Raw genomic sequence first — 27,022 nt, forward strand, 5'->3', positions numbered from 1 at the left:
TTTTTACTGTCATATAGTATTTCATACCTGTTTTTCATTTATTCTCTTATTTTTTTATAACTATAATGATCATATCAACGTGTGCCTCGGAAATAATTGTTTACATCAAAACGTTTGAGACCCACTGATATAACTTAGACTAAGGTTAACTATCTAAATACTCGGAGAGTCCTTTAGTTCACTGAGCCGCTCAGTCTGACAGAAGAGAGTTCTCCCTTCACCTTGTTGTGGAAACAGCTCCTTATATCCGTTAGCGTAGCTCGCTAGCACCAGAAGCTAACAACAACGATCTCCGGTACCGGTGCGCTCTCTCTCGATCACGCACGCACACAACATGGCTCGTTCCACACCCACACACACACACACACACACACACACACACACACACACACACACACACACACACACACACACACACACACACACAGAGCCAAACTTTTATGAAACACAGAGACCCAGACGTAATAGTACTGTATCATAGTATTTTCGAATCAATAATCTTTCAAATTATGATATATTTTTTTTAATGACCATTTTTCCTCCTGGTCTCTCGCCCCCCCCTGTCATGCCTCTGTGCCCCCCAGGGGGGTCGCGCCCCCCACCTTGAGAACCACTGCATTAGTGGAACTGTTTTCCCTAGACACCCTTTGGATCAGGTCTGCAGGTGATCCCAAGTATTTTCTTGCTTTATTTGAAGTCATGAATGAAGAAGTGCCGCGTGTATCTCTGCCTGCCGGAGCGTGGGCTAACCGCTCAGCTGCATGTCCTGGCACATCCCCGAGAAGGATCACTTCCCGGCAGGTGCCATGTGGGGAGCCACAGCTCATGCCTTTCCGCTGACTCGCCACCAAAAGGGGAAAAGAAAAGGATTGTAACCTAGAGGGGAGGAAAAAAGGAAAGTTACCCACCACTCTATTAATACGTCTTCAGTCTATTTTAACCACCTGAGCGCGAGCCAGGAAGCAAGTACTTGCCCTACATATTTCAACCAGATGTTTCGGAGAGGAAGGAAAAAGCCTCACAAGAGTCCTGCAATCAAAATAATTGTCTTTACGCGTGGATGTTTACGAAGTCTTAATGTGAGGAGTCATGAATATCTGTTAAAAGACAAGCACCTTTTGACTTTATCTAAATGCAAGGCAGTTTCTAAATGTCTTGTGTTTTTAGCCACCCTCCTACGGGCAGCAGTGGATGCCGCCTCTTTGAAAGAAAGGGAAAGAAGAAGACATGTGTAGCCACAGGGCAACAGCACTGCTGAAACCTGTCTTCTTGTCAAGCTCAGAATCAGATGAAGGCATATTATCATGTTCATCAGATCAATTTGGGATTTCTAATTTGATTCTGTATTTATTTATTTATTTATTACCTGTAAAAAAAGAAGAAATGTGCCGTATGTAGGCTGACATCTAATAGAATCCCCTCATTTAGCTTCAGGGGACTTTGTTTTTGGAGCACATTAGCTCCGGCGCATTCTAGTCCTTCAACGTTTTCTCACAGGAATCCATGTTTAATTTGAATAATCACAAAAAAAAAAGTGCCTTCTTTTGGTTTGCGGGGACGCCAGTGTCCCAGATGAATAAAGCAGTAAATGAGAGGAAGAAAAACAGGTAATTATGCTGAACCAGTAAATGAATGACCCACTGACCCTCAGTCCTAATTGATTTTGTAGAGGCAATCTTTTTTCCCCTCACCCATTTTGATGTGTTTTTGTCCCTTTTTTCAGAAGTAATTAATTGGTTATGTGAATAAAGAATCAAATAGTGGGTTGGAGGATGTCTGCGTCTCTTCCATTTACTAGCAAGGCAATTATAGTTGGCAGCTCTGTGGAATGATGTCATATCCTGGAAGAGGAGCAAATACTAACCCTATCCCTAACTCTTCAAGTCACTATGCCCTGCACTGTCATTACGCTTTATAGGCCGTTTAAAACACATGCAGAACATCAAAGGAGCCCTGTAACACTTTGTATGTTTGTTTTGTTCCAGTTGTGTGTTCTCAGGGGGTCCGCGGGGTCTAAAAAAGTTAAAAGTTGATAAATCAATTTAGCGAAAATTAAGGCTATTAAAAAGTATTAAACGGCATTTTTCAAGGTGTTACATTTTGTAGCTTGTTTTCAGTAAGTATATGAATGGTCCAGAGAGGTTATGTTCTCCAGTCTGCCTGAATGTAGTCATGGCGTAGGTGTGTAGTGAGATTCTGTGTAGTTTATTGATGGCATCCCGTTGGGTTTGACGTCATCTGAACAGGACATCGCGCGCTCACTGCTTGATAGCGCGCAAAGGTCCGTTTACGCCGGTTGCTAAGCAACATCGTTATGGGGAAATGCAAGTCTGCGTCCAAATGGTTGGAAGATAAGGAGGAAGGACACTCAATACTGTATATAGTCAATGTGAGGTGAAGTGTGTCGCCAAGGTAACCGGTTAGAACTCAAAGTGGCGATGAGGCCTTAAAGTGTACGGAAAGGGTCTTAAAAAAGACTTCAGGATTCCATACCCTGGTCCTATAGGTTTAAGTGCATGTAAATGGTCTGCAAATGCTTAAATCTCAAAGCGAGTTTGTCTCCCACACAAAACAAATCGCCTCCATTGGACTCCTTTGTTTATTTCTGTGACATAGTGACATCACATTGTACGTGATGGGCTAAGGGGCGGGACATCTCCAAGCGGTTGACCAATCACAACAGAGCCGGCCAGCTAACCAATCAGAGCAGACTGGGCTCTGGTTTCAGACAGAGGGTGAAAAGAGGTGCTGCAGCACAGGCAGTATGAGAGAAATAAAGAGCTTATTAAACATTGCGGCATGGAGACATGTCCCAGAGACACAACAGATAAATATGAACCTGAACACGAGCATTATCGGGCCTTCAACATACTGTTGGTGGAGTAGTAGGACTTGCATGTACATACATTATGCAAATGAGAGGGAAAAGGCCACGGCAGCTGTGTGTATTTCAGAAATAGCATTGTTGCTCAGGGTCAACTTCACAAACCGCAGCAAATATGTGGCGGTCAGTGAGCGTATGCCTAGTTACAACGCAGCGCTACGTGTGCGAGTCTGGGTGATGACATGTGCTACTTTGCATGTAAATTCTTGAGCGATTCACCTCCGAGTGAACCCACCGAGAGCGATTCCGGTGCCGGCTTAAAGACAGAGGTGTGTTTTTATGACTAGGAGAGGCACGTCCTCTCCATGGCCCTCGAGCACTGTGTCCCTCTACCCTCCCCTTTAATCACTGTATCAACCGCTCTCATAAACTCCATGAGCTGTGTATTAGTGTGTGTGTGTTTGCTTGTGTGTGTGTGTGTGTGTGTGTGTGTGTGTGTGTGTGTGTGTGTGTGTGTGTGTGTGTGTGTGGGCGCGAAAAGCTACGCATATGAGCATGTGCCCTTCCTTGTTTCCCCGTTTTTAAACTTAATCAGCAAAAATAAAAAAGCCGCTGTAAGCGAAGTCATATTAAAGAGGTGATTATTGGTAATAAATACTTTTTATACATACTTATTACAGAGGCAGTTTTCTTCGTGCGCTTAATGAGAGTAATTTGATTTGCTTGAGCGATTACAGTTTCCTAGAATTAATGCGCCAATCCCCATTCCAAGATAGAGTGAGATCTAAGATTCTTCACAGGTCGTGTGCTGCTAGATGCACCCCTCTCACATAGCAGCTAATGGAGTCGAACAGCAGTCTGTCATCCCCCCGCCCCCCCCCCCCTAGCAGCTCTATAGCCCACATGCCCTTGGTTCCTGCAGTGCTTGTTGTTTGGGCTACTTCTGCCACCTGCATTTTACTTTTACCTCTTATTCACACCAACCGCTACTAAGTGCCTTTCTCTGAAAAACATGGGGGACGGTGATTTATTGTACATGTGCAATGTTCACTCATCAATGACAATTCAACATCTGGGCGAATTATTCACCCAATTGCACTAATTCAAATGGTTTTCAAGTTGCACCAGGATATTTTTTTAACCATCTCCCCCTACTCTTCCCGCAGTTTGTTTAATATTTCCATCACATGTTTATGTAAGCCCTTCGAGCTTAGTGCTTAACTTAATTTGAGTCGTGATCATCTTCTCCCGCGACATTTATTGATGCCTGCAGTCTTGCAGGTCTCAGCGCCTAAAGCTGAAGGTGGCTCAGGCAGATTGAGGGCGGCCAATTCTGTCACCGCACTGCACTCCGCATGTTAATTAAGCTCGAGGTGGTACGGGAAAGTGCTTACACTTAAAGTACTGTTTTTCATTACGTGTTAGTCCATAAACACTCAGAATCGTGAACTGAGAATGTTGTTGGACAATCCAATGTTAAATCCCAGATGACTACGAGTCATTCTGATGGCCTACGATCTGTGGTGGTCGCCCTGACGATCGGCGAATGCCTTTAAGCTACAGAACGTTGTCATTAAATTGGTGTTAATTGTGTTGCCATGAGTTCCTATTGGACTTCCTTTCCTTGGCACCAGAAGTGGCCTTCCTTTGTTTTCCCATAGACCTTCCAACTACGTCAATATGAGATTTGAAAAATGCCTTGAATAAGGAGAAGGAGTTCTCGAGCCATCAGAAACGTGTGGCCCACCATGTGTCACATCATCTGCCTGCGAGACTATAATACATTACAGTCCGGCGTGACGGGTGATGTGTCTGACCCTGCTGGAGATTACTCCTCTTTATGGCCGGAGCAATCACATTTTTCCCCCTCCTTTTCTCTTCCCTTTCTTTATTCCTGGCGGCATAGGATCATATTACCCATCGTGGAATGACTTCAACAGAGACACTGCTATTCCCAGGGAGCTGTCTGTCCCCGCTGCAACTCAATCCATAGCCAATTGGACTGGCCGTGATTTATAGAGAATCCTCTCCTTTTGGACGAACTCTCACCACACACGCACGCGCACACACACGCACACGCACGCACACACAGACTGGGAATTCTCCCTCTGCAGCTCTTGATGTGTTGGGTCTCAGGTCAGGACAGTTCAAGGCAGGGGGAAACCAAAGGAAACCCATAAAGGCGACGGTGCCTTTGTTCATTGTAAGGTACATGTGCTGGAATCTAACTAAGTGGATTTACTCGAGACCAGTATCCAGGTATCATAATCAGATTCAGAATACCTTATTGTTGTCCAAGAGAAAATATGAGATAATCAAATGAAAGATTCATAAAAAAATATAGAATACAAATATCTATGCAAAGTTAAGGTAAGAATGTGCAACTAAAAGATCAAATGAAATGGAGAGAGACATAATAAGTTAAAGTATAATGTCCAGTAAATGGATCACATGGAAAAAAAGTGTATCAATTAATAAATACATGAATAAATAACTACATAAATCAATGAATACATCTATAAATAAATAAAATAAGATTTCTGTTTCTAAATTAAAACGTAGTTCATGCAAGAACAGCTAAGCCAATAATCCACTGCCCAAGTGAGAGAAAATGAATATTGAACATTTAACACGTTTTTTCCCATTGTATTTCGAATAATTCTTGGGTTGTTTTCTTCAATTTACTTAAGATTGTTCTGCATCTGGTACTATTATGTTTAATACTTAAAGTACATGTTGCTACTTGCTTACTTACTATCGTTTCCATACTGGACTTCTACTTGTAACAGTCATTTCACATTGTGTGTGACGTTAGTTTACTTTCCCCGAAAACATTGAGTAGTTTTCAGTAAGAAGATGTTTGCTCTAAGATCGTGCTGTCGGTGTCTTCGTGAAACGGGAGACTCTGCTCTTCGGCCAGATGTCCTTTCAAATCCATCTCCGAGGGAAGAGTGGAAACGAGCTCAGGGCGGTGTCACGCTTGTTGTGCTGATGATTAGTGGGATTATTCATCTAGATGAGATACTTCTGCATCCACAGCGGGTTAATCATGGCGCCCCGCGGGGCAGAGGCTGAACAGTGGTCAGCTGACATCGGGGCCATCAGTCCAGGCCTCGAGCGCCGTGACGCTCCCTGGCTGTGGACCGCATCACTCCCCCGCCCTCCAGCCCTATTCTCGAGCTGCGTGTGGACTGCATTCATCTATATTCAAAGCAACTCAATTGGAAGATTTAAGGGGGTTTTACCGGTCGTATCCCGGAAGTCTCGAGCGTACCGATAAGTCCTCCGTCTATGAGACCCGGGCAGGCAGAGCTTCCCATTCTAAACAATATCATTCAGGCACGATCAAATCCGCTCAGTGTTCTCGGTCTCACGCTGGGTCTTTGGAAGCTCCCGTTTTCCCAAGCACAACACTCCCCGATGCCAACGTGATGCAACACTTCCAACAAAGAGGCAACCGCGGGAGGAGTGCGTGTTTTCCTAACAGTCCGCCTAAGTACCCCAGCACAGTTGGCATGCCTCTGCTCTCTTCCTCCCACTTTATCAACTTGACGGATATTATCACCGTCTTCAGCGGTGGGCATCCCGAGGCATCGAACGCTCAGAACACAAAGCTAAGGTCAGGGCGAACGGGGCGGCTGAGATCTGCCCGCTGCATTGTTCCCAGATCATTTCAGCCATTTTTCCCCCCATCCTTTTTTCCCCCCATCCTTTTTTCCCCCCATCCTTTTTTCCCCCCATCCTTTTTTCTCCCCATCCTTTTTTCTCCCCATCTGCCTCTAAATGACTCCGAAGCACTGAATGCCCCTCCGACTGATGTGTCTGCGTGTGACCTCTCTCCGTTAGTGGAGCCATTCGCAGGCAATGCTAGAGCGGCCTGCCTGGCCCCTGGCGGGTAGACGGTGACACGCGGCGGTGCGCTGATAGACTTTCCACTGGAGTGGATTAAATCAGCATCAGGCTAGTGGAGCCGATTACCCCAATATGAAAATGCAGTATCTTAATGGTACATATTTTCACGAGGCCGCCCAGTTGCCGTTCATTTTGCTGCTAATATGTCTATTCTTATGAGTCATTTACTTCTTTAATTACCTTTAGCAGCAGATGCACAATGGTGTATTAATGTGAATGATTTTTACTGCCACTTTATCACACTGAGCCTGCGAAGTTGAAAGGCGTAATTGAGGTGGAAGAGCGACTCGTGAGAGAAACAATATTTAGTTGACAGCTCCTCTTGTACTCGGGGAGGCTGTTTATGCGTTTACACCGCACTAAAGCTGTAATAAACACAACATTCGTTTAATAATGGCGGGGGACGGAAATGCTTTAGCTCAGATCTTCTCAGTTATTTAATCATCCCGGGAAGTTGTTTGGTATAATAAGCAGTGTGTGTGCGCGCGCGCGTGTGTGTGTGTGTGTGTGTGTGTGTGTGTGTGTGTGTTTGTGTTTTGCATGCGTTTTTAGCAGCGAGCAAAAGCCTATTTGTCGTCCTCTCGTTTGCAGCATATGCAACTCTGACAATCCATGTCATTTGCATGTGTGTGTGCTCGTGCTGCGTCGTGTGTGTTTGGTCTGCAGCGTGTGTACTCTCCTCGGTGTGGTTCTCTGGTCCCGGCCGCTCTTCCAACGGAGGCCGTCTTCAGCTGTCTGTTGTTAAGCTGCTGGCTAAGCACGGCGGGGGGAATCCAAACAAACGGCGAGCACACAGAAACGGAAGCTGTCAGGCCGGCATAGCTGAGCTGACCTCGGGTTGGGTGGTTGGTGGGGGGGGGGGGGCGCCTCTGTACCAGGCTCCGAGCGCCCGATACCTCCCGGTCGGGGCACTGTTTACCCTCCCCTCTGCACCTCCTGCACCCTCCTCCTCCCCTTCGTCTTTTTCCATCTCCCTTTTACCTCTCTTTTTCTCTGCTTCACACTTATTCTCTTCCCCCATCTGTCTTCCCCCCCACCCCCCATCATCAGTCCTGCTTCACAGCCCCCTCTCTTCTATCTCCACTCGCAGTTAATAACTTTGCTTTCGTCTTGTTTTTCTTGTCATTTTTTTGCGCTAAAAAACATTAGTCAGGGCGCTGCATTACCTGTGATGGGAAGAGTGCAAAGGGGGAAGGGGGGGGGGGGGGGGTACACGGGAGAGAGGGGGGGGCGTTGGACAAACAAAATGTGCTTTTTAGTGAAGTCAGATTGTGTCTTACGTGAGTGCACACACACACTGCCTTATTGTTTCAACGTGGATATTCTAAATGTTTAGTGTTGTCATACATATTAATAGATTAGTTGAAAAGTGCAGCGAAGGAAGGGAATCTAACGGTTTGAAGTGGGTATAAAACGTTGATTTATTTATGTATTCGACATGAATTAGTTTGGAAATCTAAACACAGACTGGAGAGTGTTGTTGCGAGGACCCTGTAATGCGCAAGGTTTGAGCACCAGGGCCTGTTTTCCATGTGGAGTGGCTTTTTGGAAATGGCATTAATTATATACTTACAGGGGAACCAGACTTTCCCTGCTTTGCATTGCAGATAAACGTCTGTATTACTGAGGAAAAAGAGACACAAAAATGCAATTAATATAAATAGACATGATCCTCACTCCGCTTGCATGTTTAAAAATCACCCCAAGCCGAGAAATACAAAAAATGATATGCATTTCAATTAAAACGACACATATTCCAAGTGACTTCAATTATTATGTGTTTGCGTAGTCAACACCTCCCTAACACATCTTCCATCCGTCATGTGCTGAATAAAGAACCATATTCCTCTGGATTGATTGCCACTGGCTACAATAGCGCTTATCATTTATATAATGATTGGACGTTTCCTTGGGCAGCCTCTCGAAGGAATTGTCATTAGCTTAGCATGTTAGCAACGTACATGGAGGGCCTGGGAGAGAAGATCCTGAACCGAGGTCAAGAAGTGAAAAGAAAATGGTCCTTTTCCCAAACACTTTGATGTCCAAGCGAAAGATGTAACGGAGAATAATCCTGGAGGACACATCCCACTTTCTAAGAGGGATGTCTTTAATGCATCACGCATGATTAAATGGTACAGCAGATATTAATGGTCACCAAATGAAGTGTTGCTTTAAATGTCGCCGCCATAAAGATTGCTCCATTGTTGTTGGTCCTCGTGCTAAAAGAGATAAGAGAGAAGCAGTGCAGCTTGTCTTCGCCTTCAACCTGCTCTTATCGTGGCTGCCAACAGAGTTAGCTTGTTAGCACTTACTGGCTCAAAGTCTCAAAGTCAATGTTTTTCAAATGGCTTGTTGGTTATATTCCCGAAATAAGGGCGAAAGGTAAAATACAATCGTATTGAGCTGGCGAGATGAGACTATTCAACGTCATCACGAATGACATTAGCTGCCTTTTAGCTTTGTGGTGGAAACGTGTGAAAATCATGTTTAGCATAACGTTGCTTTTTTACATCTGTCAATTGCATTTACGCGTAACAATATTAAGATAAGATAAGATGAACCTTTATTAATCCCCGAGGGGAAATTCAGTTGGACAAAGCAGCAACAGGGTAAGCGTGAAAAAAACAGTACAGCAAAGATTCACACAGATCAATAAAATCTAAAATAAATAATAAATAACATAAAATCAAGGAAATAATGATAATCATAATAAAAGACTATGAAAATAGGAGATGAATAAAAATAAGAGTAAAATAACTGTCAGCATATTTACATATTAAGGGTGTTAATATGTGGAGTTATCCTGCTGAACAAAACTCGCTGAGTATCGTAAACATGCGTTAGCCCCAGACCTTGTTTTCGGCATTATCCCAGTCCGTGCGATGCTATCTCCGAGTCAGCCGACACGAAGACATCATCACATACTTCTGAGTAATATCACTCAGTTAGCAACCTTCCAAAGCAAAGTACACAACTCAACCACCTTGCTGGCGTCTTGGCTCCACTCCCACTCAGCAGAAGAGGGTCCTGTGTCTGAAAAGAAAACGGCAGAAGTGATAAATGTCAGGTGAGTTGAGACGTGCCATCAGTCCGAAAGTCACGGCAGTAACCTTGACATTTAGGCCGCCGGTGCTCCAACCCCACCGAGGGCCCGGAGTCTTCAGAGCCGGACTACATTAAGAGCTAACCTATTAGTCGTGTTGTTGCTGGCTGTCTCTGAGCCACACTCTCCTGACTCATAAAGCCGGGCGAAACGTGGCCGCGGAGTGAATACACCGACGCACACACACACGCAGACGAGTGCAGACACACACGAGCAGATGCACATCTCGTTTCGTCTCCCGTTCTCTGAGTGGCCGCAGGGATCCGGTTACACCTGCTCGCACATCTTCCTGCAATTAGGAGCAATCTGCTTGAAACCATTTCACGTTCAAGGTCTTCCCCAGCTGGGGCAAGAGGAGCCGCACGCTTAACGAAGTAAAGAGGTCTTTCTGTCGATGGGACTGAACAAACAATGGCGGCCCATTCCTCACCGCCTCACTCCAGAACCCCTGAATGATTCCCCACTACGCATTTAACAGCATCTCTTCCTGTGACCTCAGCTTACACGTCTGTCCTTTAGAGCATGTGACACGAGTGCTAAGGCAACTTCTCTCAGCTCCTTACTCACAGTTGGATTTGTTGTGGGTCAGTTAAAGGAGATTAAAGAGACGTATCTGGAATGTGTCTGTGTTATGTCGTAGTGCAGCGAGGGATTCGGCAAAGAGCAGACTTGACTGTGTGGCAGTGCTCTGAGCTGGGATTTGTAAGACACCCAGAGCTGGCTTTAGCAGCAGGAAACCCCAAAGCCTGTACATAATCCACATGTGCAGACTGCACATAAAGACATCCAGTGCTGAGCAGTTCCCTTATCACAGCGTGATAGCCCGGGGACGCAAGAGACGCTCCTGCCCGTATCCGCTAATACGGTGTGAAAGTAGGTGCAGATAAAAAAACGCCTGTTGTTTATTGAGGAAGTTGAGTTAACGGGGAAGAGGGTGTGAACTTTGAACACATTTGAGATGGTGAATATAAAAGAGGACTGGAAATGACAAGGATACCGAATTGTGCCGGCTTTGTTGCTGATAAAAACGTTTGTCATGCGCTGGAGGGTGTTTTCTAATCAAAAGCACCTGGAGGGTTCACTCCCTGTGTGTGTGTGTGTGTGTGTGTGTGTGTGTGTGTGTGTGTGTGTGTGTGTGTGTGTGTGTGTGTGTGTGTGTGTGTGTGTGTGTGTGTGTGTGTGTGTGTGTGTGTGTGTGTGTGTGTGTGTGTGTGTGTGTGTGTGTGTGTGTGTGTGTGTGTGTGTGGTGTGTGTGTGTGTGTGTGTGTGTGTGTGTGTGTGTGTGTGTGTGTGTGTGTGTGTGTGTGTGTGTGTGTGTGTGTGTGTGTGTGTGTGTGTGTGTGTGTGTGTGTGTGTGTGTGTGTGTGTGTGTGTTCTTATTCCAGTGACAGCTTGCCTCCCAAGCAGCCTCAGTTTGGATTATATTAGAGCTGCTGTCTTGTATCCTTAAACACCTCCGATGTATCAAGACACACGATATCACAAATCCTGTGTAATACCATAACTCACTCTTAATGCAATAAAAAGTATACAATATAATTTGTTAAAGTATGATTACGTCCACGTGACCATGCAACTACAGTGTTTCCCACAGATCTGAAATACAGTGGGGTGCGCGGAGAAAAAAAAAGTTTATTTATTGACTTGTCGTTCCTGTATAACCATGTTGCACAAAGATGGCACTGTTTGTCGGAGCACTTCATCCTTCTGGGATTTCATGAAGAACAGCTCCTACGCCTGTGTGTGGGAACGCCTCTGGTGCTGGTCCATATATATAGTTCTGGGGGCAATCTACCGTATCAACATGATCTTATTAGATTAATAGAAATTGCCAATTTTACAGACATTTAGTCTAGTTTATACGTGTTTGTGCGTATCATTTACCGTAGTTCTCACTCCTTACTTAACACATACGAATGCATTATTGCTGTTTTATACATTTGGCTATGATTGATAATTCAAACAAACCACCAAGTTTACGGTTTGGGTTTAAACAATTACGTAAAGTTACAAAGTATTTCGCCAGCGTTAACCGCCACATATGGAATCATGCAGGAGGTTTTTAACACGTGGTTAAAAAGCTGGATTTCAAACATCCCTACCCGGTAAGATTAGAAACACAACTTCGTGTTTAGGGAAAGGTCACGGGTTGAGTACAAATAAAGACCTTTGTTGTTAGAGTTGCGTTCGTTACTTGTTCCAACAACTGTTGTTTTTTATGGGACACGAACAGGCTTTGTTTGACCCACCCATACATTACGGCTTTTATCACGCTACATTCAGAGCACATTGCCCTCGTCTTAATGGCCATAGCGTGAAGTGACAACACAAAAGTGTGTAGCCGTAGCACACAAAATGACTATTAGCATGCCGTTGGTGTTATCAATATCCAAACAGAACATTCTTTATTGATCAGTTTAACTTAATCTGTCACCTAATCTGGATTGTGATGGCACCATGCTGTCTCTCTTTGTCTGTGCTTCAGATGCCGTGTCCCTCACATCAGATGTGTTGGTCATAGCAGTCTGTAGCAGCTCCAACACTTACATATCCATCAAGAGTCCAGTACCTTTTGAATGGAAGATCAAAAGAAGATTCTCCAGGAGGAGCAGGGGGGGAGGAGCGCTCTGAAATAGAGGAGTGGGTGCTGTGTAAACACCGCTGTGACAGTTAACAATAGATTATGTTAGCCTAGCATGAGGCCTCTCAAAGGCATGCCAGCTCTCGTGGCCTTTTTAAAATACAACAGTGACGGCAACATTCCTACATGTGGAGCGTTGACCTCGCAACACAGGTTCTCAGCTCACTCACCTTTTTTTCTTTCTTGCTACCAACATTCTTTACTCATCGTGTGTCGTTGTAGAGTTATTGAGACGCCATATGCATAATAATAATACATTCTATTTCTATAGCGCTTTTCGTGAACTCAAAGACGCTTTGCATTTGGGAGGGAGGGTAGAGGAACACAAAACCACAAAGACACAACACAAAGCAGAAAAGCAGTCAGGAGGAAGTTGGTTGAGAGGGGTGGGGGGGGGGGGCTTATGGATAGAGAGTTGAAGAGGTGGGTGTTGAGGCGGGACTGGAACAGGGTGAGGGACTGATCACATAATACCTGCCCTAACTTTGATTAGAGATTAATTCAATGAAGTTGTTGACATGAACCGTAGAAGGCTATCTTTCATACAATTACGCCATGTTCAATTAACGTTCCCATTGTTACCAAAGAAAATATCCAAAGACGGTAAACATAGGCGTGAATATTTGTCTTCAGTTAGTGAGTAACATAATGGAACAAGGAACAAGGATTGCACTCACAAAGGACAGACCCAATAATGAATGTAGTGTGTTCATTAGTTATCATTTGTGTCTCCAGCCGGATTCGGATCTGCTCAGAAAATGTACTTGCTTGCAACACCCTTCCACCGAGGTTAGTGGAATTGGGCAACTAGTTATTTTACACTCCTGCCAAGAAAAACGTTTTAGCATTTTTAAAATATGATTCTGTAACATCCCACTTTGTCAACAATGTCACCATGACCGTAGTTACTTATAGTAACCGACCATTGAGCATACACACAGTACAGTGTGCCGTTTTTGATTAGCTTAGCTTAGCATCATAGGAAGATTACAGTGAAGAAAGACTTCCTCAGCCAATACTGTCTGAACTTCCTATCATATCCTGTTGACTCAACTGTCTTAGTTCCAACACACACACACACACACACACACACACACACACACACACACACACACACACACACACACACACACACACACACACACACACACACACACACACACACACACACACACACACCCACACCCACACACACACGTTTTACAGCATGTGTCATCAGTTACAAGGAAAATAAAACAGCCACTATGTTTACTCTGCATTGTGCCCGTAATGCCGCGCCCTGGGTGTTGAGAAGGATTTTCTTACGGCTTCTCTTGAATGTTCTCACGACTTATCGAGTCATTGAGATGCTCGTTCTCACTTCATGATGTCGCGGCGGCTTTCAATGAAAAGACAACAACATTCTTGGTAGATTGTCATTTAAAAAATCTCCCAAATCATATTATTAACACTAAGCGTCCTTGGGTTTCGTGAAAGGCGCTATATAAATTGAAATTATTATTATTATTATTAATATTGTTGTTTTACCTTTTTTAGTATTTTCTTTAGTCAACAACAATACAATGCATTCATAGACCAATATCGTCTCATTCTCTGTTTATTTTTATCGTTTATTTACATTTAGTTTTATTGTGAGTGGAAATGACGTTGAACCTCTTCCCAAATAAAATGCTAAATACAAAAAATTAAATAAAGTTAATCCTAATGATATCTTTTTGATATTTAAATATGAGATGTTGTGATGATTTATAGGTTTCACTATGTGCCAACAAAAATACCATCATGTTCTGTATGACTGTTGTCTTTCTCACATCCTTTCAATCTGTGCCCTTTCCTTATGAGTGTACTTACATAAGGGGCTTCCCCCCACGCTCCAATTCAAAGCGGAGGCATGAAGAATGAGCTACGTTGCTTACATGTGATTTATCTTCACACAACAGCTCAGAAAAAAAGCGAGACAGACAAAGACAGACAGAGTTTAAACACTTTAAAGTTAAGCATGGTGGAATGCCAGGAGTGTGGCCTCTTTGTAGCCTGTGGTCATGTGCATGATGTCACCCGACAGCCGTGTGCTTGGGAGGGTCAACACACACACAGACCGTCGTACAGCTGTTGGCTCCAAACCCGACCTGTCTCTCGCCTCCCCGTCTTAAAGTATTGTGAGACTTTTCCCGCACTAAGGCCGACCCTCAGACCTATCTTTATCTCTCCATCCGTCCTCAGAGCTTTGCCCTTTCCCTGAAGATATCCCCCTTTCACACAGGTTTCACTCACTCGTTCACACGTCGCTCTAACTTTTTCTTTGTGCTTATCTTGCTCAAACATTCTGCCATTTACCATTTCTGAACTTCTCATATAATGGACTCGGGGAGCTTGTCTGTCTGCGGGATGAGCTGGGCTGTTTGTTTAATTGTGGGAGCAATCGTCTGAGGAACACGGAAAGAATGAGGCCGGTTGTTTACCCAGATGGTTTGCTGGTGGAGGTGTGAGGCAGGCCAGCTCACTGTGGGAACACAACGCTTGCTTTTCTTGGTATCGCCGGCCGTTTTCTAGACCCACTGTGTTTCTTTCCCCCCGGCCGGCTTTGTTTGCTCTGGATGGCATGTTTGATTATTTATCGTAAGGGAAAAGGGAGTAGCTGGAGCAATAAACATGTGACTGCACTGTATTTTGTTTTCCACCGAGAAGGCCGTGTCCTTTAACAGATATTCAAAGCAGCCGTAGAGCCTTTTATTTGGGGAGTCTGGCCGAGCTGAAGGAGGATCACACGCACTGATAGTGTCTTTGTGTTCACTTGTGAATGCAGATACATATTTCCTCAGCAGAGGATTTGTTTCCCTCTCTCTGTGAATTAATCTAAGCATTGTTCCGGTGTGTTTGTGCAGGGATTTGTTTATTCCAGCTCTAACTGAAAAGTCTTAATGTTTGTTTGTTATCCATCAGAAGGCCGAGGGCAGGCTGTCGTAAGGAGATACATCTGCTCTCTTAATAGGCATCAAAGTGTCCTCAAGGGACTTTTAGCAAATCTACTTCTAGGATTTCTATTTGACTGAATCTTTTTTATGTTTTTCTCTTTATTAGGCTCTCCAAGTGGCTCGGCAGATACTCCTCCAGCAGCATCATCAACAACAACAACAACAACAACTGCAACAAATCACTGGCCGCAAATCCCCCAAAGCCAACGACAAGCAGCAGAGCCTTCAGGTGCCGTCAGACTTTCTCTCTTTTATTCACTTGTGTTTTTCGCCTTTTGTGGTTGAGCATAAAAACACGATGTGAACGTATGCAACTCTCGCTAGCACACGGTGTGCAGGGAAAAGGCACAGCACTGGGACAGGAAATACAAATGGGCTGTGCAACATTTGCAGTTGTGTATGCTCCGGCGTTATGTGTTAAGCTGCACACACACTATCAAAGAATGCGTCATCTCATTCTTGACTTGATGCAGCCGCATGTAGGACGGGATGCTGTTGTGAAATATATACTGCAGGCCAGACTGTTGGAGCAGCCTCTGTGTGGCCAGATTAGATCACATGAGCTCATTCCAGTGCAGCAACACACATCGGCGTGTGTGGTTGGTCCTGACGTCTGAAGGGGAAGAGCCTTTTCCGTATTCACTGCAGTTAGACGTAGACGTGGTGGCATTCGTGTATCCATTATGAGGGCTCTCAAACGAGGTGACATTTCTTGTCATGGTGTCAATTGTGTTTTTGCGGTGACTTGAAACAGTGCTGGTGTGGACAGGAATCTGTGCAAAGAACAAAACAAGAACAATCCACATTTCATAAATACCTGTGATTCAGATTCAAGGCTTTTATTGTCATGTGTACAGATTAAGATTAAGATGGACTAAGATTACACAGCTACAGTGTAGTTATGACAATCTTAAGTCACAGGCTGCTCCAACAGTGCCACACAATAAAACAGATAATAGTGCAAGTAAATCAAATCAAATATCATAGAAATAGTGCAGAATATTCTATTTACAAGTCATTTGAATATTGATATAAGTTGCAAACAGATGAATGTTATGGATGTTCTTTCAAATGGTCAGGTGTGGATGAGCGGAGAGTTTTGTAGTTGCACAACTTGGCTAAAAACTCCAGTCAGACACGCCATGCTTCTCCTGCCTGCCTTTCAGCACCGCTCCAGACACATCCCACGCAGACATGAGTGGGGGGCAGGTCTCTCCCACCAGCAGCAGGAGGTGCTATGGAGCAACCTGGGGGATCCAGGTGGAGGGTTCGGAGGTGAAGTAGTGGGAGGCAAAGTGTGCGAAGTGGGGACAGTTAGAGAAGTGGTAGGATGGATGCCTTTGTGATGCACAAATAAAAACAGGGGGAACAAATCTCTTTCTTTGTGTCATCTGCCTCTGACTGTAATATGAATGGATATCTGATGCAATATTTACGTTCATTTCAGATCAGCTGCCTCAGACATGTATATCTCCGTTTGAACGAGGAGAGGTTGTTTGTGTCGGTGTGAAATTGCAAACGACTTCAGGGCATATTTGGTAATTAATACGGAGGCCCCGTTCTCTGTGTGTATATATATAATATTTAATACCCTTACTGTCCCTTTGGGGCCCCTTTTTAATGAGCTATTGTAGCAGCTAGGTCTAATGTCAGGTTGTGAAAAAGCCTCTTTGTTGTGCAGATGTCTTCGGAGTAGCTCCAGAGGATGAAGTATGACTGTGATGACCTTTCAGTTGTGTGCATATTTGTCAGGATTCAAATAAGTCGAAAGGATCAAAACTAAACTGTTTCCCCAGCCTGCCGGGGAATTGTGCGGCAGAGGTCAACAGAGGGGACCCTCAACGGCAGATTCCAGCGTACAGCCAGTTGTTGGTACATAGTGAAGTACTAGACCATCTCCTGCAGACAAAGACAAAATTAAAATACTAATTTATTAATGTATACAGAGAGCTTGGCCAAGCTGTCACTCAGCTATTGAAAAGAGAGTCGGGCCCTTTCCCTGGCTTCCACCCCCCCCCCCCCTCTCCCCCTCTCCCGTCTACCGCTCGGTTCTCGTGAAGAGAGCACCAGCTTGCTGTAGTATCCGCAAATTGGCTGCTCTCTAATGTCGCATGTTACATTTCGCCATTATGAAAAAGCCACAGGTCCAGACAAGTGTTTGTTTATCTCGGAATTACATATTCCGCTAATTCAACACGACCCCCGCCACGTGCACACACACGGTGTTCAAAAAGCCAAGCGTTCATACACAAACATCAGGATGGATTGTGTGTTGAGATTCCTCTTGTTTTCTCCCTTTCACAAAACACTTCATCTCGCTTCCTCTCTTAAGAACAAACCCCGTGCCCAGAGGAGCCCGCTTCACACAGAACGTCCACGATGCGCATCACACGGCCGGGATAATGATTCTCTGTTGAGCCGGACTGGGTCATCAAAAGACATGATCCAACAATTACGGGGCTGTGTAGTAAGCCGACACCCCATACAAGCACCTGATCTGCTGACGGGGGCTCCACTCATCTCAGCGGTCTTCCCATTAGGCACGAGGAGATGTGCCGAGAGACTTTTTACTCATTTGGAGATGTGACTCACTTTCCAATTCATTCTCATTCAAGTCGGAAAATAATGAAGCGCGGTATGTACGGGGGACGAATGGACCGGCGTCGAGTGGTGAAAGGAGGGTGAGGATACGAGTCAAACAAGCCTCGGGATCCTTGATCAGCATTAAATGGCTCTTTGGTTTCATTCCTCCAACAGGGGTGCCCCCCCCACACACCGCCCACCTCTGGATGAAGATGCCTCCGCTGTGTACTCGGCAGCCTGGAGGCACTTTAATCAGGCTCGATACACAAACAGCTGCGAGGCAGGCAGGAAAGCAGCTAAACATACTTGACTGGTCAAAAAGCCAGTAAATTGCATTGACTGAACGACACGTGTGATTAAAGGAATCCATGCCGCCTTGACTTTTCCTCCGCGCTCCACACCTACAGCGGCACGGCGACGAGAGCCCGCAACTCCCACCCCGCTAATTACCATTATCAGTGAAATGGTAGGGTTTGACTCATTAGTTCCATGTGCATTTAATTAGAGGCAGGCTGAAATTGGATTTAACTTATTACTTTTTCATGGATCACTTTCTTGTCATCACTTCAAATTGGATTGCAGCCCCAGGTAACTAATTATGCCAGCCGCAGGACCAGGAGTGGAGAAATAGGTAATTAGGAACAACACTGTCGGACCCTCGCTGATAGTCCACCAGCACCGAGGTGGGAGAAGGGGGGGGGGGTGGTTTGAAGCTCGTTTGAGGCGGTGCGCTCCGAGCCTCGCTGGTTAACTACAACCGCATTGGGAGAGATCCCAGGTAGGTGTCCGCCTCCTACGGGGGATTACGTGGCTTTCAGCTGGGACGGAGATGCCGTGTCAACATGGCGTTCTGCTCTCAGTGTAAAACCCAGATTATGCTCGTTTCCCATCCAGGATTGTGCCTGAGATCGGCCTTCATTATTCATGTCCCCAGTACAGTGTGAAGTATGGCGTGCAGCCAGCTGAAGTTCCCCGTGTGGACGCTGCTGGAATGACATTGACTGCTTGCTGACTGTCGTGCGTCTGCGCTGATTGTAATGAGAACACGTGAACCGCCAGATCCAGAGCTGATAGTCTAGAGCAGTGCTTCTCAAAGTGTGGTCCGCGGACCACTGGTGGTCCGTGAGCGCCCCCTAGTGGTCCGTGAGTATATTGGTAACATTTCACATTTGAAATAAATAAATACATTTAAGTTTCCGCACTCTCGCGGGAATATCTCCGCAATGGAGCGAGCTTAAGTTTCACTTTCTATCGCATGATATAGCCCAGGGCAACACCTTCGTCACACATGTTGCCACTTGTTTGTACCATTTCCAGGCGATTTATAATCTGTTCTAGAAAAACGATGTGTTTTGGGATATTTGTGGAGTTAGGTGGTCCGCGAGTGTTTTTTTATTGGTTAAGTGGTCCTTGGAATGAAAAAGTTTGAGAAATACTGCCCTAGAGAAGGGTAGGAAAATGATAACGTCACTGATTGAGAGCTTCGTTTCATCTTAAAGACGTTTATTTTGAATCAATCTGAACCTAAAAGAGTATCTCTCTCCTTTGGGTATCATTGTGTTTTATACTTATTGTAATAAAGTGATGGTCTTTTGTTCTGAAATGAGAATACATGAACGGCTAGATCCCGAGCTGATGAGGGAAGGGTAGGAAAAGGATTACTTACTATTGAGTTTTGTTTCATCTTAAAGTGTCTTTTGTAGGAATCTGAACCCAAAAGAACATCTGTATACTTTCGGTTTCATTGTTTTTTATATTTGTTATAATAAAGTGATGGCCCTTTCTTTTGAAATAAGACGCACTGTTCACTATTTGCTGATAAAGGTAGCATTGAACATTTCCACGATGTCAAAGGTGCATCACTTGTTATTCTTCAGACGCAGAGAATCGACTGATAATGCTTCAAAACATTTCCAGCCGACGATTCTTTTATCTGTGCTACTACCACGATCCACACTTTTTCTTCTGCTGCTTTCCTTTTGTTCCTCCTCCTCTCCTTGCTCTCTTTCTCTCTGTTTTCACACCACAGTGTACGGCCTCACAGAGGGCATCTCCAGGTCAAGAGATAATGTCTTTTCAGTTTTCAGGATGAAAGCCTTTTAAGTTGTAGAGCGCCCCTCCTCCCCACGTTTGCTCTTCACATCCTTCATCTGTGGTCTGTTGGGGGGTAAGCGTGATGTGACACAATCCAGGGGCCGAGCCTCTGTCTGACAGGACGGGGAGAAGCCGTTGGCTCTCTCTCTTTCTCTCTCTCTCCCTCTCCTACTGTTTTTGCAGCAGACCCATGGCATTGTCCCGACACATGTATACCACAGCGCTCCAATCTGTAAGTCATTAGAGCACTAGGCCGAAGCCTGTCAGCTGGAGCTCAGCCAGCGCTGCGGGGCGATCTGAGGCAGCATTTCCAGGAGCTCCCAGAGTCCAGCCGGCTAGTGGCCAGGCGGCGGTAGCCCACTGGCGAGGTGACAGTGAATTAATCTTCTGGATTAGCTTCAGTGAGATCAAGATTGTCTTCACACAAGGGAGACCGCACCAAGACAGAAGGAGTGTATTTGTTTTCGGGTACATTTTGGAGATTGAAAGACTGAAGACAGAATGATTCACTTGCCAACTCCTGATTGGTTCACTTGCCAACTATTTTAAGATTTCTAATATTAACCGGCTATGAGAGTCAGCAAGATGTATCTGACAGGTCACGTGTTCATAGTGTTCATAGTTTGTACCTTATCTTAAATGGTTCGGCCTAACTTTCAGAAAGTGTTTGACATTTTGGAAAATATGCTGAATTGCTTTTTAGCCAAGAGCTTGCCAACACTCATGTCTCTAACATGTCTAAAACAAATACAATTTCAAGCAGTCAGTTAGCTTAGCTTTGTGTTAGCTTAGCTTTGTGTTGTTAAAACCGATAGTACCAAGCGTACCTTCTGGGACATTTCATGGATTAACATGTTTATTTTCCAGTTTTCAATACTGGTGGCCTCGTAGCCAATCTGCGTGTTTGCTATCACTCAGTTTGATGAATTTAGGTTTAGTCAAATAAGTCAATAACTAGCTAGCTAGCATTCTTCGCAGAGTGCTGCAGCTAGCCACCAGCCTGCTAATCTGACAAGTAAAGCAAAACAGCATGGGTGAACGAGGACATTAGCTGGCTAGGTAGTCAGCTGCTGAATGAGATAGCAACAAAGCATACCACGTGCGCCAACGCAACTGTTGGGATCTACAAGACTCCCCTTTTCAGTCTGGAAAGTGTCTCGACAACACACTCTTCATCAGTCGTGTGCGTGATCCTCAGACTGAGTTGATCTCGTTGTGCTTGTGAAAAGTCTCAAGGTGATGCCGTAATGAAACCTCACGTCGACTCGCGCGTTGCTTTGAGGTGATGCGATCTGTCAAGAATGATCAGTGCAATAGACCAATCGGCTCGCTTGAAACCCCGTCTCTTTCGCTGCTTGTTTTTCTTGTCATATTGTAGAAACGTATTATGTGTACTGTATAGATTAAAACCAGGTTTGGGTTAATCCTGTCAGAGTGAAGTCATATGTCCCAGTTCCACGAAGCCAAGCAGAAACTAGGGAAGGGGGGGGTTGCCGCGTTGGGAGCGCTTTCCAAGCCAAGACGATGACTGTCGAATTGACTCCAGTCACAGCGCTCGCAGCCACTTACCATTTTCAGGACCCTCTTTTCATTTGAGGCCTGATGTTTCCCTTCCAGCGGTGAACCCTCTCAACCCTCCACCCCTCTCAGTCATCCACCCAAATACACACACTTTCCCCCTAACATGTGTTGTGTCTTCGTGTCATCCTCTGGCACTATATCTTGATGTCAAGCGTGTGTTGGTCGGAGTGATTCACATGCCCTTTTGCGGAGGGATGGAAGGATGCGCAGTCAACCATAGCATTAATAAACACTAACAGCTATGCAAGGTGCAGTCGAGTCAGCTTCACGCTCACAATGCCATTTTTCTTCGGGGGCGTTGTCGTAGCGCACTTTCGACCGCCTCCGATTCCATTTTCACTTTTTGTTAGGATTGGGAAATGGAAATATTGTCTCAGTCAGACAGCATGATAGGGATCAGAGACAGGAAGGCCTTCAGCTGCATGTTTGTGTTGGACAATGTACAGTTCACCATAGCAACCGAGTCATCCATGTAGTTACACCCACTCTTAATATGATTTTTAATTAAATAAGTTAACATTGAGAGGCTTCATCTGTAGGGTTAGGGTTGGGTGAATCGTAGCCCCGAAGTTAGCATCGCAAGAGCGTCCTTAACACAGAAAATGGGGTTTGTCCATTGGACTTTGTATTATTGCTTATTTGGCAAACACATGCGACACTAACATGTTTTGTTTTACTGGATAATCTCCACATATTAACACCACTTTGTGATTTTTGAACCGTAAATGCAATCGCCAGAAGTAAAAAGCTAACGTCAGGCAATAAACAAACCGCATCACGGTCGCATGACTTCTCATCACCAGCGCTAAGCTAATGGCTACTAATGTTCCGCCTGATGATGTTTAGTAGTCTCATTTAGATGCTTGTTAGAAACGGTAATTTTTATGACACATAGAAGCCTCTGACCTTCATGAGTGGGATAATTACTCACCTATTTTATCTCTAAAGCAATAGTTTAACCGCAGACCTTATTTTAGGCATCCAACTACAAGCGCGTTTAATGACTGTTGGCTTTGAGATGAGGGAACTGTCGGTAGTAAAATCCGAAATCATTCCCGGGTTTTGGGACTGCTACTGGAATTATCACGAGCGATATTATTGGTTCGTGTTGGAAACAGGGCCATCGAACACATTCTGTTTAACAATGTCACAGAGAAGCCAAACAGGTATTAGTGGGTGTCCTGCATTGATTGTTTTCTTTAAATAGTGATGACAAGACTAAAACAGGACAGAGTATCCGGTTAAATACAGTGGATTTATAAACACATATGTTTGTGATTGCCTCTCAAAGTCGAGAGATTATTTGTGGCTTGAGATTTAATGGAGTTATTTTTATATCTCCACAGCCGCTCCAGAAATAGTCTAATGGAATATTAAAATGACTTGAGTTCTTCGCTTCGGTGTGTTAATATAGTTTGCGATTGAAGACGATATCAATCTCGTAAAACTAGTCAGAAATTCCCCCACCTCCTCAAATCGACGCGCACTCAAACCCTGAAGTGTTCTTGTTTTGACTGCAGTGAAAAACCACACTGGATGGAACACATTTTGAAACACAAGCTCCGTTATACTCCGGCTGGCATCAGCACCTCAGGAAATATGTTTGCAAATACACAGTTCACATCTGCTGACTAAACAATGTGCTGCGGAAGACTGAAATTAAAAGTGAATAACCGAAGTCATGACGGTGTGACTCAGGCGTGACTTACTGTAACTCTGCTCAGTGCTTCAGGGTTAGAACTTCATTCGCTGTAATGTGACTTGTTTCAGAGGCAGTGTGGGTACCGTCGGTTGTACACAAGCTCACTGTCATGTCATTACTATGGTAATACCCTTTTATTGTAATACTACTTTAAAAAACACGGCACCAACAATTGATAAAACTCAACAATGTCAAAATAAGGAAACACATTTCACTTGACTTATAACAATGGAACAGAAAGAAATGTAAAGTAAATGCGGTTTTCATTACAGCTGCAATGATACGTCGACTAACTGATACGTTATCTGACCAACATAAATAACATTTCTGATCATCATATGAAAGTGAAGATATTTGTTTAATGCAAACAAATTGCAGAAACTGCTGTTTTCCACCTCAAAAATAGATATTTCCTGTATTTATATGTATTTTTATATAAAATTAAAATAATTGTATTTGGGTTAAGGGATTTCTAAACATCCCTAAATTATTTCCATATCATTGTGGATACTGTCATTTGACAGGCTGTGTCAATGTCTAATGAGGTTTAATAGGGGTGTAATAACAGTGTAATAGAGCTGTTATAGGGGTGTAATAACAATGTAACATTAATAATAATAATACATTGCATTTCAAAGCGCTTTTCCAGGTGCTCAAAGACGCTTTACAGTGGTGATAAAACATGATAAAATAGAATTTAAAAGTTATTAGAACAGCAATACAGCATAATTCACACATTAAAAGCCAGTCTGAAGAGGTGTGTTTTGGTCAGTGTTTTGAAAGTGGGGGGGTCGGTGCAGTCTCTGATGTGTTGTGGGAGGGAGTTCCAGAGGGTGGGGGCAGCGATGGAGAAGGCTCTGTCCCCCCAGGTTCGGAGCTTGGTTTTACATTGGTGTAATATGGGTGTAACCCCAGTGTAATAGAGCCGTTATAGTGTGTTATATGGGTGTCATGTCTAAAATACGAATCACTTAATTTGACAGACTTCCTTTTGAGTTCTGACAGACTGCGTTGGCCCTTGTTCACAATGTTCCCAAAGGATGAATTGGGATATTTGAGATATTATTAACTAAGAGATTAATCGATAATGAGAATATTCCTTCGTTGAGTTGCTGCCTCAGTTTGAATGGCATTGCACATCAAGTGAAGTAAAACCAGTGTGTGAAACCCCACGGTCAGCCCTAAAGGAGCAGAGCCGATGACTCTGAGTTCTGTTGTGACTTCAGAATAGAAAGATTCCCCCTCTTCAAAAAGCTCCTTGTGTGTCTGCAGAAGTTACATAGCACCCTCCTGAATGATGTCACCGCACGAGAGTGGCTCACCAAACTCAAATGTGGGTTCTTAAAGCCAAGTCTAAAAAAAAAGTCTTGATTGAAGGTGTTGTAGAAATAATATACACAGATATAAAAAGGTCACTATTGAGGATCTACAGTCAAAGTTATTTTCGCAGCCTTGGGGATATTATATGGAGCAGCTGTTATTTATATCGGTCGCACACCTGCCCTGCTGACTCCCCAGCATCAGTAAACAATGATTTACTCTACACACACACACACACACACACACTGTTTGTTTTCTCATGACAAAGGTCCAGGTCACCGGAGCATTACGAGAGAAAGGAACACCTCTTCTCCTCTTTCTGTAGTAGCAGTTGAGACATCAGTTGGCACGTCGGCGCAGCTTCACTCCCCGGCCGTGTTAGTGTTTTTCGGGAAAGGCTTTGTAATGGGAGGCGAGTCGTTATCTTCAGCCAGAGCCGGAGCGGAGACCAGACATTAACTCATACTTTCACTCCAACTCAAGCAGGAAATATAATGTCATCCACTCTGTCAGGAACCCAATCGCTCTGTAAACCCTCACAGGGGACGCCTGGTTCAAGGCTCACGGATATTGATGTGAGCATGGAAGGAAAAAAAAAAAAATCTATACGCCGTGTGTATCACATCGACACATATGTGTAATTATTTTACATGGCGCAGGCACAGAGGCAATGGATTAGAAAGACCGTGTGTGAGAGGAGAAGCTTGAACTGTGCGCCTGCTAAATTTATCATGAGGCCTTTGGGAGCGTCGAAATGAGAACAGTGGCCTATTACTGCTAAGAAGGTGTTTTATTGAGAATACGCCGACACGCCACCCCGGGGAGAGTGCCGGGGGAGAGGAGTGTAGCTGAAACCACTTTGTGTGTGTGTGTGTGTGTGTGTGTGTGTGTGTGTGTGTGTGTGTGTGTGTGTGTGTGTGTGTGTGTGTGTGTGTGTGTGTGTGTGTGTGTGTGTGTGTGTGTGTGTGTGTGTGTGTGTGTGTGTGTGTGTGTGTGTGTGTGTGTGTGTGTGTGTGTGTGTGTGTGTGTGTGTGTGTGTGTGTGTGTGTGTGTGTGTGTGTGTGTGTGTGTGTGTGTGTGTGTGTGTGTGTGTGTGTGTGCCCACATCACTGTCTTTTTCCATCTTGAGGGTGTCAGATAGAAAAGAAGAGCCCCTTTTCTTCCCCCCTTAATTATTCACCATGATATGTATTGGAATCGTCCCTTTGGAAGCGCGAGGTGTCCCAGTCAATAATGTATATAGGTCAGGCCAGCTTAGCAGAGCTCATTGTCAGTTATTAGCAGATGAGAGCGGTGGCTTGTTCTGTGTGTTTTACCAGTGTGTGTGCGGACTGGAACGCACCCCGAGATGCATTCCTTCATCCTCGGCCAAGAGGGTTTATAGCCGCTGTGTTTCAGCATCCGGCTCTGTGTTTATTGTCATGATAATTAACAAAGCGAGGTGTTCATCTCGCCCCGTGCCTGTTTGCCTCTTTGTTATACGTTATTTTATCCTTAGAGCTACTCCATGTCCTTCTGTTTCCATGCACTACAGAATGACATGTACTAAGTGGGGTTTAGGGAAAGGTAAGGTTTGTTCAGTGAGACGGTTATAGGTCTGCAGTCGGTAGGGGTTTCTGACCGGATGGCCACTGGTTCGAGACCCAATGGGGACAACAACACATTGTGTGTGGATGCTTGAGAGCTGCAAGTCATCCAATCTCCAAAAGCTCCCGGAAGCAGACGCACGGTTTTGCCACATGGTGTGAATTTCAAGCCTATATTCAAGATTCAAAAGCTTTATTATCATGCACAATAGAACGTAGTTCTGGCAATGAACATATTAGGTCACAGGCTCCTCCTCGTCCTACAATGCAACATATAACATACTTCAGACATACAAGGAAATACAAATAGTGCAGACATTGAAATAATGTCATGTTTGTGCATTTGCGTATTTGTATACTTCTGCAATGTATTTTTCTTACAGTTCTTCTTCTTCTAAAATATATAAGCACTCCTCCTCTCCTCCTCCCTCCTCTCTCCTGTGAGTTCAGCCGCTCTCCAGTAGGTGGCAGGGTCCTGTTTCCTCTCCTGTCTCTCCCCCGTGTGAGTGCACACGGGTGTTGAAAGAGTGTGATGATATTATGACAGCTAATTGCTCTCATTGGGATGGAGTTGGATGGACTGCCTGCTTTCTGGAGCTGGTGTAACGTTAGCTATAATGCTAAGTGCTTGTAGCTTGTCTGAGGCCACATTGTAAGTGTTTGAAAAGTGGAAGAAAACAAAGTTGATGCTGCGGTGGTTG

The 27,022-nt window shown here is 44.5% G+C and overlaps 1 protein-coding gene across 10 annotated transcripts in view; it reads left to right on the forward strand.

Annotated features, from left to right (window-relative positions):
• foxp1b (forkhead box P1b) overlaps positions 1-27,022 on the forward strand; it is a 200,736-nt gene that overhangs the window by 118,418 nt on the left and 55,296 nt on the right. For all 10 annotated transcript variants that reach the window (XM_071203045.1, XM_034082450.2, XM_034082453.2 and 7 more), the window contains one exon: positions 15,562-15,684. In XM_071203045.1, the coding sequence (XP_071059146.1) occupies positions 15,562-15,684 (123 nt within the window). The remainder of the gene's footprint in view (positions 1-15,561; positions 15,685-27,022) is intronic.

The sequence above is a fragment of the Pseudochaenichthys georgianus genome, chromosome 5, assembly GCF_902827115.2.
Source record: "Pseudochaenichthys georgianus chromosome 5, fPseGeo1.2, whole genome shotgun sequence".
Lineage (NCBI taxonomy): Eukaryota > Metazoa > Chordata > Actinopteri > Perciformes > Channichthyidae > Pseudochaenichthys > Pseudochaenichthys georgianus.